Source organism: Saccopteryx bilineata, chromosome 1, assembly GCF_036850765.1.
Source record: "Saccopteryx bilineata isolate mSacBil1 chromosome 1, mSacBil1_pri_phased_curated, whole genome shotgun sequence".
Classification (NCBI taxonomy): Eukaryota; Metazoa; Chordata; class Mammalia; order Chiroptera; family Emballonuridae; genus Saccopteryx; species Saccopteryx bilineata.
In genome coordinates this window covers 372,040,616-372,058,688 of record NC_089490.1, presented here as the reverse complement: position 1 = coordinate 372,058,688, position 18,073 = coordinate 372,040,616, and the positions used below count along the sequence as shown (strand labels likewise).

Below are 18,073 nucleotides of genomic sequence, written 5' to 3'. Positions count from 1 at the left end.
CATTTATTAATTTATTGGCAGTGGGTCATTTACAGTTTCTTATTATGAAAATTGTAAATAATAAAATCTTCTCATTCCAAAGATTAGTAGGGCAATAATGTGACTTGAAAACATTTGGTACTCAAAAAGTACACAGGGTATAGCAAAAATAAATTTACAGTTATTTGTATAAAAATAATTAATAAATAATAATACAAGAATAATCTGAGTTTCATATATTCACAACTGTAAATCTACTTTTGCCCACCATGAATGTTCCTTTTCTTTGGCCTTTCTTTAAATTCACATTCTAGTAGTTACAAATTTACAAAACAAATTATGTAAATTGAGGTTACCAAAAAAGCCATTATCTTCCATTTTCAAAGCCTAAGTGAATAAGATTCAATGTAATTACCTTGAGTATGCCCATGAACAATTTAAAATTTAATTATATATCCCTTTTACAATTACCAGTAATATGATTTATGATGGAAATTTTGTTGAGTTGAGTGGGAATCCATTAGGTCTTCTAAATCTTGTACATAAACCAGCAGCAGCTCAAAGCTCTAGGGGACCAATCAGTAGAGTAGGCCATTATGTTTGCAATATAAAACTTAAAACCATCTCTGGAAGTATAATTTTTATAGCCAAATTATTCCAGCTCAATCATGTTCTTATTTATGATAATACCATCTTATCTCATTATTTCATTATACTATATTATAACTGCTGGAGCATTCAGAGATAGATGAGGTAACTTTTAGACAATGTTAAGTATGCACGAGTGATCTTATGAGTTGGCTTCCACTTTCTTGCAACTCTACAACCTTCCCATTGCTAAAGGTAATGTGTTCCAGGACTGCCAGAGTAGCTGAGGCTGAAGATGAAAATAATAATCATAATGGCCGAAGGTTATGGTTATACTTTATAATTTACATATCACCTCCAACATATATTCTCTTACTTTCACCAACCAAAACTCTCCTTTAATTTATTTCTTATTCACTATAGTGAGAGAGGAAGTGAGTCAGAGAGAGAAACTGGAACATTGAGCGTTACGTACCCAGACCAGGGATCAAACCATCAACCTCTGCACTTTGGGACAATGCTCTAGGCTATCTGGCCAGGGCAAACAAAAGCTCTTCATTCAGTTCTGCTCAAACACTCTCTATTTACACTACAGACAGAAATCAAAGCATAATATATTGATATCACACATCAGTAAACTGAGGCACAGATGATGTGTAGTTTTACATAGAGTCAGTACCTGAAACTGTATCTTCTGACTGCTAATAAATTCCATGATGTTTAAAATTATTATTCCTCCCAAGTTTCTTGTAAAGATAAAATCTAATGGTCCATGTATGGTTACTGAAGGGTTATGACGTGGTGATAATGAAGATTCAGGTTTATTCTGTATAGTTCCTTTGCTGCTGACTTCTCCCTAACACCATCTTTGTTCTAAAGTCCTAACACCAGTCAGACACAGCTAGGAGCTGTACTCAGCCAACCCTACCAATAAACAAATCTGCAGGTAAACTGCTTTCCACAGTGCCAGTGTTTAATCTATACACATTCATCTTTCTATACACTCACCCAATCATCAGTATCATCTATCATCTTAGAGGCCTCTGTTCTTATTGTGGTGATTAAAAAGGAAGGGGAGGAATTAAGACTTCCTGAGTCGGGATCTCAGTTCTCCAATGTCTAGTTATACGGCAAATTATTTTATCTCTTAGTGATTCAGGTTCCTCATCTGTAGAAAAGTCCCTGACCAAAATGGTTGTTAGGAGAATTGAAATAATGTGGTAGAGAGTTGCTCAGTAAGAGTTCAGGGAGTTACTGTTATTCCAGTCTGCTATAAGAATCACATTTTGGCCCTGGTTGGTTGCTCAGTGGTTAGAGCATCTGCCCAGTACATGGATGTCCGGGATTAATTTTAGGTCAGGGCACACAGGAGAAATGAGCATTTGCTTCTCCTCCTCTCCATTGCCCCTCTGTCCCTCTTCCCCTCACACAGCCAGTGGCTTGTGTGGTTCTAGCATGGCCCTGGGCGCTGAGGATAGCTCTGTTGGAAGGTATCAGCCTCAAGAGCTAAAAATAGCTGGGCACTTGAGAATCAGCCCCAGATGGGGTTGCTGGGTGGACACTGGCCAGGGCACATGCGGGAATCTGCCTGATTATCTCCTCTTTTCTCATTCAAAATAAAAAAAGAATCACATTTTTGTGATAATAGGAACAGCTGGTAAGTGAAGATATCTCTGAGCCCAGCAGAATTTGGTGTTGAAAGATAAGCTTAGTTACTGCATAAAAAATGAACAGATATTTGTTAAACCTCCATGGTGATATTTTAGGAGCTGTGATCAAGCTATGCCTCTTCATTTAATTCAATAATCTTGAAAAGTGTAAATAATTGATCCCAATTTACAAATGAAATTACTGAAGCTAAAAGAAGTTATTAATATACCAGTTACACAGCTAATAGGTACAAGTATGGAGATTTGACCAATGTCTGGCTGGAAAAACATTTTATCCATACTATATTGCAAATTTTATTGGACAACCAAAGTGGGAATTTCCAGCTCTGAACCAATAAACTATAAATATTCCTTCCTCTATAGATCTAATTTTGAACGAGAACTATCTATCCTCGGTAAAACAGTGACCACATACAGTTCTCTCTGCCAAAACATTAATATTCTTATAAGGCACTTCAAAGCAGATCACGGCAAAAAAGAAAAGCCATTAATTAGTTACATCAGTCAGCTTCCAAAAATTGTATCAGAGCTTGTTGATACTTTGAAATTCCTATGCACTAACCAACCCAACGCTAGAAGCTGGTAGTTTGAACTCAAAAAGCAATAATTAGAGTAATTTTAAATTCGCTGAATTTAAAAGAGAGCATGTATTCCTAAAATACTTACTCATGTTTTATTTAATTATACTCTTTCTATATTTGATTTCATTTTTCTTGACCCCTTTTAAAGATAATTTTTTTAAAATACACAGTATTTCCCAGCCAGGTGTTACATCCAGATGGATTCCTGGAATGTTTCGTGATACTATAGTCAACTAGGGCTTCATTCTCACCTTCATCATAAAGGCAAAAACCTCATGTGTACATGTTTTAAACCCTTAAGGAGCCCTGATGTTTCTCTAAATTGAATAAGTGATAGAAAGATGCTGGGAATGCTAAAATATTGAGTAGGAGGTACATTATCTGGAGAGATATAAATACAAGTCAACTAAAGTGTATCATATGATTGAGATGTACTAGCACAATGAGGAAAAAACACGGAGACAGAGCATCCAATTATATTAAGCATTTGGAGGAAATTGGAATATTTGGGTTGGCAACGTGTCAAAACCAAGAAATGTGGAATGAAACAGACAGGCTTGCATGAGTAGAGTGACTGTTGGGCTGTTAACTGGTACGGCTTTGGGAGAATTATTAGTGAAAATTGATGTACAAACTGTACCACGTTATGGATATCCTGGACAAGGTTTTTGTTCTTGTTTTGTTTTTTTTTAATCAGAAAATAACTAACAATAGTGACTTCTTTCAGAATTAATTGCTATAGAAGAGACCTTTGTGTCTGATAAAATGTTCTCTTTGATGTTGTAGTTGTCTTCCTTTAATTAGGAAACTTAATAAGCCAGCACTATTCTATGCCACCATACAAAAAAATAATATTACAAGAAACATGACTAATTTACAGTCATTCCAATGCTGTTATAAGTAACAACTCATCATTAAAAAGTTATAAAAAAGTATCCTAACAGTGTACTCAAGAGAGAAACCAAGATATAAGTTTTAGGTTACAAATTTTTAATAATGTCTACATTTAATATTAACCTAGGCAAAGCTAAAAATATAAATACTGACTGCACTCTTCAAACAATTTAGAACTTATTCCCTAAAGTTATACCCACAGAGTTTTAGAAGCTCCTGCCTGACTTGAAACTGGGGACAGGGTTAAGAACCCCAATAAAGCCAGGCCACCTAAGTGTTCACTAGTGAGAACTCAGAGCTTAATTTCTGCAGGTTATAAATAAATTCACTCCAAGGTTATAAAGTAACTGTTGGGGAAGATGATTATCACTTTTTGATAAATTCTGGCTTTATTTTATTTGTATTCAATTTATGAATAGGCAAAGACCGAGTTCAGAGGCAGTGATCATAGGCAAGTCCAGCAAGCGACAGATTTGAATGCAAATTTTGTTCAACTAAAGAAAACCTTAAGTGATAATGGAGAGACCAAAGAGAAAGCTGAGTAAACCCGTCACTGTCATAGGAAAAATAAATAAACATTATATTGCCTACTAATGGAAGGCCAGAATAGAACCTTTCAGTGTCAACATTATTCCAAATATGGGGTGACTATCAACTAGTTTCAAATTTTAGTTTTTAAAAACTATTCATAAAAATGTGTGCTATTTTGACTGAAATGTGAGCATTTTCCTTATTTACTAAAAATAATCTGATGTAAATGTTTTTCGTTATGCATTCTTCTTCTATAATATTTGTATATGTTATTTAGAGAAAAAATTTTTTTTAAACAGACAGCAAGAAGAATATAACAACAAAAAATAATCTTATCACATGAACATATTATTAACAAGCATACCGGCATATTTCTTTCTTACTCTTTTCCAAACATTTTAAATTAATGATTAAAGTCAGAAGATGTCTACATTTATATTTAGGCTATTTTTCCCCACTTAACAACATGCACTAAATCTTCAATAAATTTATTAACACTTCTGTGATATTCTAGCATATAAATGTTTTATAATTATTTTATGTACTCCCCTATTACTAGAAAAATCAATGTGTTTTTATTTCTAAGTTTGATTATTGTAACAAAGCTGTAAGGAAAGAAGTATTTTTCATTTTTGTTATTAGTTTTCTTGGAATAGAGTTTTAGATGTAAAAATAAATGTCTCTAAAATTAATATTCTACAAGTTTTCTCATTTTGTCCATACAGTAAAATATCACATCAAAGAGCCACTTGTCAACTTGTTGAAAAAGAATCAATCAGAGTTTAAAATGGCTGAATAAATTGTTATTCCTTTGTCTAGAAACATCATTAACATGATATTAAAATAGTTCTTAAAAAGTAAAAGCCACCTGAACAGGTGGTGGTGCAGTGGATAGAGTGTCAGACTGGGATGCGGAGGACATAGGTTCTAAACCCTGAGGTTGCCAGCTTGAGCGCGGGCTCATCTGGTTTGAGCAAAGCTCACCAGTTTGGACCCAAGGTTGCTGGCTCGAGCAAGGGGTTACTCAGTCTGCTGAAGGCCCATGGTCAGGGCACATATGAGAAAGCAATCAACGAATAACTAAGGTGTTGCAATGAAAAAACTGATGATTGATGCTTCTCATCTCTCTCCGATCCTGTCTGTCTGTCCCTATCTATCCCTCTCTCTGACTTTCTCTCTGTCTCTGTAAAAATTAAAAAAAAAAGAAAGAAAAATATATAAGTTGGAAAAGAATAAGAATTAGTAGTAACAATGAAGGCTGGATAATAGTGAATTAGTTTCCTAATTAAAAAACAATGATTTTTGGCCCCGGCCGGTTGGCTCAGTGGTAGAGCGTCGCCCTGGTGTGCGGGGGACCTGGGTTCGATTCCCGGCCAGGGCACATAGGAGAAGCACCCATTTGCTTCTCCACCCCCCCTCCTTCCTCTCTGTCTCTCTCTTCCCCTCCCGCAGCCAAGGCTCCATTGGAGTAAAGATGGCCTGGGCGCTGGGGATGGCTCCTTGGCCTCTGCCCCAGGCGCTAGAGTGGCTCTGGTCACGGCAGAGCAACGCCCTGGAGGGGTAGAGCATCGCCCCCTAGTAGGCAGAGCGTTGCCCCTGGTGGGCGTGCTGGGTGGATCCCAGTCGGGAGCATGCGGGAGTCTGTCTGACTGTCTCTCCCCGTTTCCAGCTCCAGAAAAATACAAAAAACAAAACAAAACAAAAAAACCCCCTGATTTTTAATAAATCTTTTCATAACCAATCAATAGTAAGAGTAAACTGAAGTCATTTAAGATATACAATAACTTAGAAAGTAAGCACATCACATCAGCTTTAAGAGGTGATTGCTTAAGAATATATTCAGAAAAAAAAGAATGAAAATTAATAAAGGATCATAAGTGTGACATTAGAAACTGGGATTACCCATTAATCCAATGAATAGTCAGTAGAAACAAGAATTACTTTAAGAAAAAGAGTGAGATAAATGATATAAAAACAAGAAAATGAACGTAATGAAAATGTTTAGAAAAAGGGATATTTTTGTTTTTTCAAGAAAAATAATCAGATAGTTTAGGATAATAAAACTAACAAAGGTTGTGGTGTAAACAATGAAGTAAGTACAATGTTGTATGATTTTGACTGTATCATGGAAAGTTGGAGAGTCCATTTGACCTTGACTCTTGGAATATATGGAGAGGCACAAAGGTCCTTACAACTTGGAACTACACCTGCAGAAAGCATCATCATCATTATTATTATTATTATTATTATTATTATTTGTATTTTCTGAAATTGGAAATGGGAAGGCAGTCAAACAGACTCCCGCATGCGCCTGACCAACAGGGACCCACTCGGCATGCCCACCAGGGGGCAATGCTCTGCCCATCTGGGGTGTTGCTCTGTTGCAACCAGAGCCATTCCAGTGCCTGAAGCAGAGGCCATAGAGCCATCCTCAGTGCCCGGGCAAACTTTGTTCCAATGGAGCCTTGGCTGCGGGAGGGGAAGAGAGACAGAAAGGAAGGAGAGGGGGAGGGGTGGAGAAGCAGATGGGTGTTTCTCCTGTGTGCCCTGGCCGGGAATTGAACCTGGGACTCCTGCACGCCAGACCAATGCTCTACCACTGAGCCAACCGGCCAGGGTCTGAAAGCATTATTTTTATAACTGTAATATATTTGCCAAGTGAGGAGTTGAAATATATGTTGAAATGTGATAGATCATAATACAAAGGTGTAAATATACTGCTTAAAGTTACAAATTTAGTCAGTTGAAAGGTTTAAATTGAAAATAACAATATAACTAAGAAAAATGGAAAGGTTATATAAAAGAACTAACCTTTCATCTAGCACAACAGGAAATCAACAACAGATGATGCTAAAATTTGATGTGTAGACAGAGTAATATAAATGAATTTATTCATAAAGAATTGCAAAGAATGTCCAAAAATAATAGCAGTAATTATATTTTTCAGTTATCGAATTATTATTGTTCATTACAAGTTTTCAAATATTATTTGAATGTAAAACTGTATATAAAATATCTTAATAATTTAACCTCAGAATATTATACTCACCCTCAGAATGTTAAGGAGCAAACATGAGTATTTTGCTTATAAAAACATTATATTCTAAGTTTGAAGAAGACAGCTTACCTTTAGGGAGGTGGAAAAGATAATATAAAAATTAGATATCAACTCACCTAAGCAAAAATCATTGAGGTCAGCAAAAGAGCATCTGAGTACAGAGCCTTTTTTATCCTCCTCGGAGTTAACTGGGGAAAAAAAAGACATTTGAAAGACACTGGTAGGTTTGAGAAATAAAAATATAACAGGAAAATGATCAAAGTGACTAATGTCTGAATAATGGCCAAATATAAATAATTTTTAAGTTAATGAGTTGAAATTTTTAAGTTAATGAGTTATTTAAAATTTCACTCAGTATGGGAAAGAAATATCTGTGCTATATTTTGTAACACCTTCATCCTCTCGAACAATTAGCCACTTTCCTTATTGGATGTAGATGTAAGATGACTATTAATAATAGGTAGTGATTTCACAATAATATTGAAAAGCTAATCTCGGTATTTTCAAGTTATCCAAAGGAAGAAGCAACCCTAAGAGAGAATAAGGAAATACATTCTAATAAGATACAAATCTTTTAGAAAGAGAGGGGAAAATAAAAATACACCCCATTTATTACATGATAAGGTGACCTGACTGTATTTTGACCCCTGACTCATGTGAACACAATGGTGTGTCTCAGATGAACAACAGATCTGTGTGGAGAACATTGCCTAAGGACAGCCACCAGTCTCTTTAATGTGGCATCTAGCCGGCACTTCGTTATATTTCAGCCTTTGTATTATCTAAGGTTTCCGTCCCAACATTTGGTGGGCAACATTTGTCCAACCACAGCTTCATGTATCCAAATCTTCACTGCTTCATTGTCAATATTATTTAAAATCTTTGGTCTTTTTAGGATATTTAGTTTACGATTGATGACAAATTCTACTCAATTAATACTTATAAATTTTCACCAGGAATGGTAATGAGTCAACAATCAGATAAGCTAGTCTTGTCTCCCCTGCAAACGGCAAATAGTAGGTCTAGGTTTGCCTGGAGTTGGCAACCTTCAAGGCAGGACAGAACTGAAAGCAAGTCTAATCAACAAATGACCTTTCATCCCACTGGCATGAGGAACTGTACTGTTCTTCCTGTGCCAGCCTCCTTCTTAAAGAGCTTCACAAATACCAGTGAAGTGAATGAAGGTGAGAAAGGAAGAATGGTCTGACAATTTTAGTCTTTACGAGTTGAACAAGAAAGAAGAGCTCACCTTGCTCAGCTTTGTCAACAGAGATTGAGGTCACAGAAGTGGGAGCCTGAGATTCGCTCTCAATGGACTGGAAGAGGGAGGTCGACTGGCTCAGGCTCTTTGAGTACGCATAGCTCTGCACCAGGCAAGGCAGGGATCTCCGAGACGGTTTTAATGGCGTTTCCTTTGCTATCTCACTCTTGCTAATATTCATACCTAAAAATTCAAACAGGTGGGTGTCAACAAAAAGAAAAAAAATCAGCAAAAATTAACGAATACTTTTGATACTTGTGATGGCAGTTTCTGAAAACTACTCTTAAAAAGCACCATTTAGGAATAAAAATTAATTGAATTAGTTTTGTTTATATTTAATCATGGGAAATACTTATAGTTTCCTGTCAAATAGTTCTGAGAAATCAATAGCTTCTCTTTCAGTTTGGTCTTTTGCCATTTTTTAAAGGTTCTGTAGAAAACAAATGAATGTGTAAGCTCATTTAATTAGAAGAACAGTGGTTTGGATTGTCTTTGGATAAATCTAACTATTTAGGTTTTCCAGCAGAACAATAAATAAAAACTAAGTCATAATCATTCAAGTTACTATTAATAAAGAGCCCTTCTTTCTATATGCTGGCTTCCCTTAAACACATGTACACTGCATTAGTGGTGACCAAGAGGCTGGAGAGAGGATAGCGACCAACGGGTTGAGGTCCAATTGACCAGCGGGTTGAGGTCCAAGGAAAGCATTCCTGTGCTCAGTGTAAGTCCCTCCCCTCATTCAGAGAAGGCTGATTTACTAGAAAAATGCCACTTATGAAGACTCTGACTCCAGAAGTGGAAGCCCCAGTAACGTCTGCTACAGCAAAGAATGTCCACCTCAGATGGAAAATGAAACAAAATGGTTAAGACATTTACTTGCTCAAGGTCGTGAAGTTAGCAACTGGCAGGACTGAGTGAGAAAGCTACAGCTATTGGATTCCAAATTTGATGATCTTTCCACGCAGTTCCATGGATCCTCATGAACCCCAACCGGGATGGTTTGTTACTGTTGTTTGGCTTGGTACAAATATTACATCAATTTTAAACAGAGTGTTAGTTCTGCTGTAGACATCACAGAACTAGAGCAAACCTCTACTAATTCCATAGCCAAATCTTCATGAATTGTGGAACATGTTCTGATGAAAAAGAAACATATACTGCTTGAGCCCTATCTACAGGAAATGTCTAGTGACCATCTATCAAACTATATGTTTTCTATTTCAAACTGTCCTATAAAATACCAAACATGAGCAATAAATGATCTGCTGTGAGTTAACAATGTGTGGAACTGATTACACAAAACAAGGGTCAATTAATATTTTTAGATTAATTTTTATTCATTCAGTTTTCCATCCTCTATTTAATAATTTCAAGCAATTCTTGAGTTCTTTCTCTGAGCCAACTTTAACTCAGTGTTGGGTGTAAAATGGTGCTCACTCGCAGGGGAAGCAGATACATAAAAGCAGATCTTTATAGTATAAATCAGTAAAAAGTATACACAGGCCATTATAAAACCACCCACGAGAAACTCCTCGGCCAGATGGTGGTACCAGTGTAGGTCATCTCAGCTGATTCCGTTTGGCATATTCTTCTCCTATGTTTTTATTATATGTAATTCTTGGGTTTAACACGTTTTCTTCAAAGGACTGTGTATGTAGGTAAGAAACTCTGTAGAAAACTCTCCGTAAACACATAACTGCTAAAAAATATTTGTCAAATGAACACTTAAAGGAAATTAAGAAAATAATGTTGAAGCCGAAACAAACAACCTTCCTACTGCTCGGCATGTCCACCCTCCTATATCTCTAACACAAATGCAGTTTGCTCATTTTCTGAACTGTTTCCAGAGATATTATACAGATAATCTTTGCTAGTAACCCATATAGTCTAAACTGAAAGTCAGGAATCCTATGTTCTAAAGAGTACAAAGTTTCTTTTCAAAGTTCCACATCAACTGCCATCACATTCTGCTTGGCATAACTAGCAGTCCTGTTCTTTGCTTGGTGTGATTTACATTAACAGCACCCAAAGCGAATCCAGACCTTTTTCCTTCTACATTACAAAGTTCTATTTCTTCTCTTAATATGGCTTTACATGGCACTTCTAAATAATATTTGATAGCTACCCATTTAAAGCTAATAACCAGAAAAAAGACCACAATAACATGTCAATTTAGGGAAGCATATGCAGCTCTCAAGTTCAAGGCTAAACCTGCAGAACTGAAGAAAATGTGTCATTTCCTATATTTAGAACAGATTTTTCTAAAGCAACAATTAGTACCACTCCCAACTGTTCTAGGAGTGCTTCATAAATGCTCACATATTTAAAAGGATCTAATGAAATGACAATTTCACTTGAGTATACAGAAAGATCCAAGAGAAATAATTGCAAAAAGGTATTTTCTAGAGATGCATTCACATAAGACATCAAACATCAAAAGAGAAGTTGTTATTCAGATACCATATAACTCAATGAGTTTAAAGCTGATGCGGAATTTTAATGAAAAAAAAAATCCTTAGAAAACTTCAAAAAGAAAACTGAAGGGTTAGAAAATTTTACTGCTCTCAGTGAAAAACATAGTATACATTTTTCAAAAGACCCCTCTTCTGGAAAAATTTCTAGAAAACTAACTCATCCTAAGAACTCATGGAAAAGATACTTTTTAAAAATAGGATAAACTTCAAATATTCTATCAAGTAACTTGTCAGAAGAATTTTGGAATATTTATGGCAGAACAACATGATTTTGTTACTTAATAAATTTTACACTATGTCCATAAGAGAAAAATTTACAAGTAAAAATTATATTTGTCTGCCCCCTGTTATATTCTCAAGAAGAATTGGTTTAGAAAGACTTCATACCTAGATTAGAAATATTTTAGAATCGATGGATCGAGGATAGGTAGTGTCTCAGGATGCCGTTTATTTTATAATATCCAAACATAGTTTCCTATATTAGTTGGTATAATCAAAGCACATCTACCTAAATAATAAGTACACACTGGGGGACAAAAGCATAAATGGACACAGGATTTTCTTGCATGTCAAAATTCCTAGGAGTAGCTCTATCTTTTTCAAAGGAACATTTTTGATTTGCTGTTTGAGCACTGGAAGTTATTGCTAATGATAAAAGGAACATTTATGGATTGTTTACAAAGGGCCAGGTATATCCTGTACATTTATTTTAATTTTTTTTGAAAGTGAGAGGAGGGAGGATAAAGAGAAAGACTCCCACATGCACCTCAACTGGGATCCACCTGATAACCTTCATCTGGGGTTAATGCTTAAATTAATTAAGATATTTTTACAGCCTGAAGCCAATGTTCAGACCAAACTCAGACCAAGTGAGCCCTCCTCAGGGCCCAGGGCTGATGCTCAAACCAGCTGTGCCTTTGCCTACAGGAGGAGATAAGGGAGAGGAGCAAATGGTCACTTCTTTTCTGTGCCCTGACCAGGCACTGAACCTGGGACATCCATCTGCTGGGCTGATGCTCTACCACTGAGCCAACCGACCAGGGCCCATCCTGTATATTATTAATAATTCTCACAATAGTCCTGGTAGGACTTGTCATCTTTACTTGACATGTGAGGATTCTGAAACACAGAGGAACCAAGTACCTTGTTTCCAATCCCACATGCAGGAAGTCTGGGAGGCTGAAACAAACCCCATCCACCTGATTTCCAGGCCCCTACGCGTTGTAATATAACTTAGAATATTAAAGCTAGAGCTTTTCTAAGTTTGTTTACTCAGAAACTTCTTCTACACTAGTTTACTCTTCACTCACTTTTCAAGTTTACTCTCACTTTGAACAAGGAAAAGTATGTCTATTATAGCAGAATCTCGGTAGGCTAGGGATGGCTAACATAGAGTAACTGATGCAAGTTGAATAAGGGAATTCTTTACAAGGGTCCAGGCAAGGTAAGAGAAACCAATAAGGGTTGGTGAAGCCTTATACAACTAAAGGACCAGAAAACTTCAGCCCTGTGCCTGCAGAGCAAGGAGGGAGAGGGAGCGATATGGGAACCTGGAGGCAATGATAGCACCTTTGTGCTTTTAGACAGAGGAGTCTAGCCACTGCCAAACCACAGATTGGCATGGAGGTCACAAGAAAAATAAATACACCAACCTCTCTTATGTCAATTTCTTGTCTTGTGGCTGCTGCCTCCCACTGATTAAATTTAAAGTTTCTAGAGGTCCTGTGAAACCTTGTTGTCCTCCAGAGAGACCTGCTTCCTGGGGCACTGGGCAGGGGGAAAATGGAGCAGGCTGGATCTGGAGGAACAAATGAGCTTATCCACTGCACACAAAGAGAAGTGTAACTTCAGAGGACCTTGCAGCCTAACCTTTGAGCACAGAAAGCAACACATGTACTTTTTTTTTTACCACTAGGGATTAAAAGTTAAATTTTTTGGTAATGAACTGTAAGTACTCTAAGATGCTTATAAGTTAACATGGGAAAGGTAACTCTTAAAGGTACTTTTGAGTATGCTTGCTATGTGCTAGGCTAAACAGGAGACAAAGGCGAATAATACACATTTAGCCTTTAAATAAGGGTAACTAGCAAAATCCAGATTTACCTCATATAATTAAAATATATTAGGATGAAATAAGAAAAGCTCTAAGTTTAATGCAAGACAGAATACTGTAAGAAAGGCACAAAGTTATGTAGAGGTTTGTAAATTGGTACAAATACATTTGAAAAGTCCTGAAGGTGAAATGAGTGCCTTCCTTTTACTTTTATCTCTGTGTCTGGTTCTCTATTTCCAAGTCAAACAGCTCATCCCAAGTGGGTGAATTTTCCCTCACTATATGTCTTCTTGGAAACATGTACTTTGCTTTATTAAATAGGACTTACCTATTAAAGTGTTTGCATTGATTCACTTATGAGGTTATGATTTAGCACAAAGTCTCTCGAGCTATAAGAGAAGCTGCATGAGGGGCAAGGACCATGCTTGTCTTGTTCACAGCCACAGCTTCAGCACCTGGTACAAGGGCTGCACAGACAGTGCAAATAAACACTTGCAAAGTAATTGTGATTGATTTTTTCATTGAATTTATTAGGGTGACTCTAGTTAACATAATTATACAGGTTTCAGGTGCCCAATTCTACAACCCATCTTTGTACAACTAACCGTGTGTTCACCCCCCAAGTCAAGCCTTTGTCCATCACCATTGATGCCCACCCCCTCCTCACCTCCCCTACTCCCAGCAATCACCACACAGTTGTCTGTATCCAGGAGTTTTGTGTCTTTTTTTTGTTCTATTGTCCCACCTCCCTCGCCAAAGCTGTTAGTCTGCTCTCTGTATGAGTCTGTCTCTATTTTGCTTGTTAATTTATATTGTTCATTGGATTACACATTTGAATAGAATCATATAGTACTTGTCTTTTTCTGACTGAATTATTTCACTTAGCATAATGCTCTCCAGGTCCATCCATGCTGTCACAAAAGTTAAGATCTCTTTCATGGTCAAGTCATATTTTATTGTATAAATGTATAAAATGAATTTTTTAGCCACTCATCTACTGATGGGATGTGGTCTGTTTCCAGATCCAGTGCTATAAATAACACTGCAATGAACATAGGGGTTCATATTGTCTTTGAAATTACTGTTTCTGTCTTTTTAGGATATATTCCCAGAAGTGGAATTGCTGGGTCATAAGGCAGTTCCATTTTAATTTTTGGGGTTAATTCCATACTGCTTTCCACAGTGGCTATACCAATCTGCAGTCCCATCAACAATGAATAGGGGTTCCCTTTTCTGCACACCCTTGCCAATACTGTTTGTTGATTTACTGATGATAGCTATCCTGACAGGTGTGAGTTGATATCTCATTTAAGTAGGAGTGGTGAAAGCAGACAATCTTGCCAAGTTCCTGAAATTAACAGGAAAGCAAACATTCTCTTGTGATGAAGTATCATACTAGCTGTGTTTCAGAAATGCCCTAAGTCACATGGAGAAAGTTTCTTTCTATGCTTAAGTTGCTGAAGTTTTTATCATGATGGATGGTGAATTTTTTTTATGCATCTATTGATGTATCATGTAGTTTTCTTATCAAGTCTGTTACTGTGGTAAATTATAATAGTTGATTTTTGAGTGATGAACCAACTTTGAATTCCTAGGTGATATTTGAAAAATTTCATTCTCATAATAATCCTAAAACAAATCTTTAATTATGAATATTTAACAAGAAGAAAACAGAAGTTAACCAACTTAGAGACATTCAGCCTTGTTATTGGCAAACAACCGAACTTAAAACCATGAAATCTCCAAACTATGTTCTTGTTACTATAGCACTCTTACTTTCAGATATGCAAGAAGAAGCAGTTTTGATTGGGCAACTGCAAAGTTCTCTCTTCCAATACTCCATCTCCATGTTAAAGAGGACCTAGTAGCCCAGGCCGGTTGGCTCAGTGGTAGAGCGTCAGCCTGGCGTGCAGAAGTCCTGGGTTAAATTCCCAGCCAGGGCACACAGGAGAAGCGCCCATCTGCTTCTTCACCCCTCCCCCTCTCCTTCTTCTCTGTCTCTCTCTTCCCCTCCCGCAGCGAGGCTCCATTGGAGCAAAGATGGCCCGGGCGCTGGGGATGGCTCCTTGGCCTCTGCCCCAGGCGCTAGAGTGGCTCTGGTCGCGGCAAAGCAACCCCCCAGAGGGGCAGAGCATCACCCCCTGGTGGGCAGAGCGTCGCCCCCTGGTGGGATGCCGGGTGGATCCCGGTCGGGCACATGCAGGAGTCTGTCTGACTGTCTCTCCCCGTTTCCAACTTCAGAAAATACAAAAAAAAAAAAAAAAAAAAAAAAAAGAGGACCTAGTAAAGGTCTAGGAAATGGTACTTGTGTTCCAGGGTTCTTAAGAGTGAAGACAATGGGTACAGACACAGTGATAAACTCAGGCCTGCACAGTCTTTCTTAGTCTTGCGATTTTGTTATATTTGCTCCCAAATGTTAGGATTTGTGAAAGTGAAACAAACACAACAACAGCCAGGCAACTAAGCTTTCTGAAGATAGTTTAAACAGTTTAGACTATACCTTACAAATATATTTCTATTTCAAGATCTTTTTCTGTTTCCAAGGCTTTGAAAGGATGTAATAGTAAGTTCAACACAAAATACAGGTCTAGAAGAAAGAAACCTAGGAGGCCACTAGGTCTGCTGTTGTTATATCTTAAAGTCCGGATCAGCAGAACCAATAATTTCACCTAGAATTCTTAGGCTAAGCCCCCTAGTCAGAAAAGAACAAGACCCCTATTGTTTTGCAGTACTGTGTCTTCTCTGTATTTTTTTCTCCTGAATCTATTTTAATTTGAAAATAAACCCTTGGCCCTGGCCGGTTGGTTAAGTGGTAGAGCGTCAGCCTGGTGTGCAGGAGTCCCAGGTTCAATTCCCGGCCAGGGCACACAGGAGAAGCACCCATCTGCTTCTCCACCCCTCCCCCTCTCCTTCCTCTCTGTCTCTCTCTTCCCCTCTGGCAGCCAAGGCTCCATTGGAGCAAAAAGTTGGTCTGGGCACTGAGGATGACTCCATGGCCTCTGCCTCAGGTGCTAGAATGGCTCTGGTTGCAGCAGAGCAATGCCCCAGATGGGCAGAACATCACCCCCTGGTGGGCATGCCGGGTGGATCCCAGTTGGGTGCATGCGGGAGTCTGTCTGACTGTCTCCCCGTTTCCAACTTCAGGAAAAAAAATAAATAAAAATTTAAAAAAGAAAATAAACCCTTGGGTCTTAACTTTACCACAAGAAATGCTTACAAATCCTTAAAAATTCTATGTGCACATTATTTGTCTAGATCATTCAAATAATGTCTAAGGGACAACAAAAATAAGATCATTCAAATAATATCTTAGGGACACAAAATAGCTTTTGTATACATCTATATATATTTTTGAGAAGAAAAGTAGTTTGAATAATCTTATCAAGAATATGATTAGAATATCTAGAGTAAGACCACTTGTTATGTAAAATGGAAATTAATAAGAAAACAGCTGCCAACCTATACAAAATTAAATCTGAGTACTTCAATCATTATAACAGTAAGACATTTAAGAATAATCATTTAATTCAGTCAAAGTCTAATGTCAAAAACCTCCAGGGAGTTTCATAACCTCTTAATTTTCTTTTAAAAGCTATCTGAATAGAAATGTTCTAATCTTGTCATCATAGAATGAATAATGTATTTAAAAATTGAAATTGACATTATAGAAAAGAATGCTTTCAAAATCACTCACGTTGTGCAGAGATTTAATGCCCAGTTCAAAGACAAAGGAAAAGAGAACATGTGCCTTTATTCAAGGAAAAACTGGTCCTGGATAGGTTTTCTTCCAAAGTACCACACAAAAGAACAAAGAAATGTTCTAGAACTTTCTTTTTTATTCCTTGAAAAGAAAATAGACTGATGGATAAGGAAGTGCCACTTTTTGCAATGAGAACAATGAAAGGGAAAGAAATGCAAAGTCAAACACATTCAAAAGACAGGAACCCATTAGCTGTTTTGTCTCTTTTAGTAGGAACTATATCATTTCTGATTTAGGTATACATTTTCAGTGAAAGTTACTTTCTTTTTTAGCTCACTGACCAGATTATGGGACCTGTGCAGTCAAAAGGCAGCAGTGGGCAAACAGACTGTGAAACTGAGAAAGGTCACACACACAGTTCAGGGTATAGCACTGAAACTCTGAATGTTGCATCTTCACATCTTCAGTTGGCCTGACAGGTCCTTTCTGGGTACACAGTTATGTAAATGAGTAGGTTCAGATGTAATACCATCTTCTGAAATTCCTAACAGATATAGCGTATAGTGTGTTTCTCTATGCCAATTGGTACAGGGGTCTTCGAATAGTTCTAGAAATATGCAAGAACTTCTAAAGAGATTCTAGGTAGATCTGAGAATTCAAAAGCCTTAACGTGGCTCAAGTGACTTCCAAATAGACACACACACACACACACACACACACACACACACGTGCACACACTCATTCTCTCACAGCTACCCCAAATAAAATTTGATCAGTTTGGATCTAGCACAATATCAGTGAATACCTCTTTATGACCACAAATATGTATTGGGTTAAAAGTGTAGTTTCAATATAAAATAAATTGCGCCTTTAAGTCATAAATAAATTTCTCTTAATCAAAACAAATAAATTGGCCCAACTAATATAAGATTTGACAATTATGAAAAAAAGTACTGTACATTAAAAAAATCCCAAATCATGGGATTACTCCAACCTTAAATTTAGATTACCTTCCAAATTCTGGACAATTTCAGTTCCAATATTATAATATTCTATAGTTTTCAGTAGTTAAGTTTTGTCATTCTGTTTCTAAAAGAAGTCTCAAGGTCTTTATTTCAAAATCATCATACTTATTTTCATCTTTACTTTAACCACTTTCCAATTTAAGTCATCTCAACTTGGGCAGGAGCCATTATGTATAAATTCTCTCCACCAACTCTATTCCTTTGTTTTGTTTTTTAATGAAAATAACAACAGCAACAAAAACACAGCAGCAAAACT

At 37.1% G+C, this 18,073-nt stretch overlaps 1 protein-coding gene across 1 annotated transcript in view; it reads right to left on the bottom strand.

Annotated features, from left to right (window-relative positions):
• Positions 1-18,073, bottom strand: part of ANO3 (anoctamin 3) — a 251,800-nt gene that overhangs the window by 168,093 nt on the left and 65,634 nt on the right. Inside the window, exons 2-3 of the mRNA XM_066251152.1 lie at positions 8,551-8,745; positions 7,418-7,489 (exon numbers count right to left, since the gene is read on the bottom strand). Coding sequence (XP_066107249.1) covers positions 7,418-7,489; positions 8,551-8,745 — 267 coding nt within the window. The remainder of the gene's footprint in view (positions 1-7,417; positions 7,490-8,550; positions 8,746-18,073) is intronic.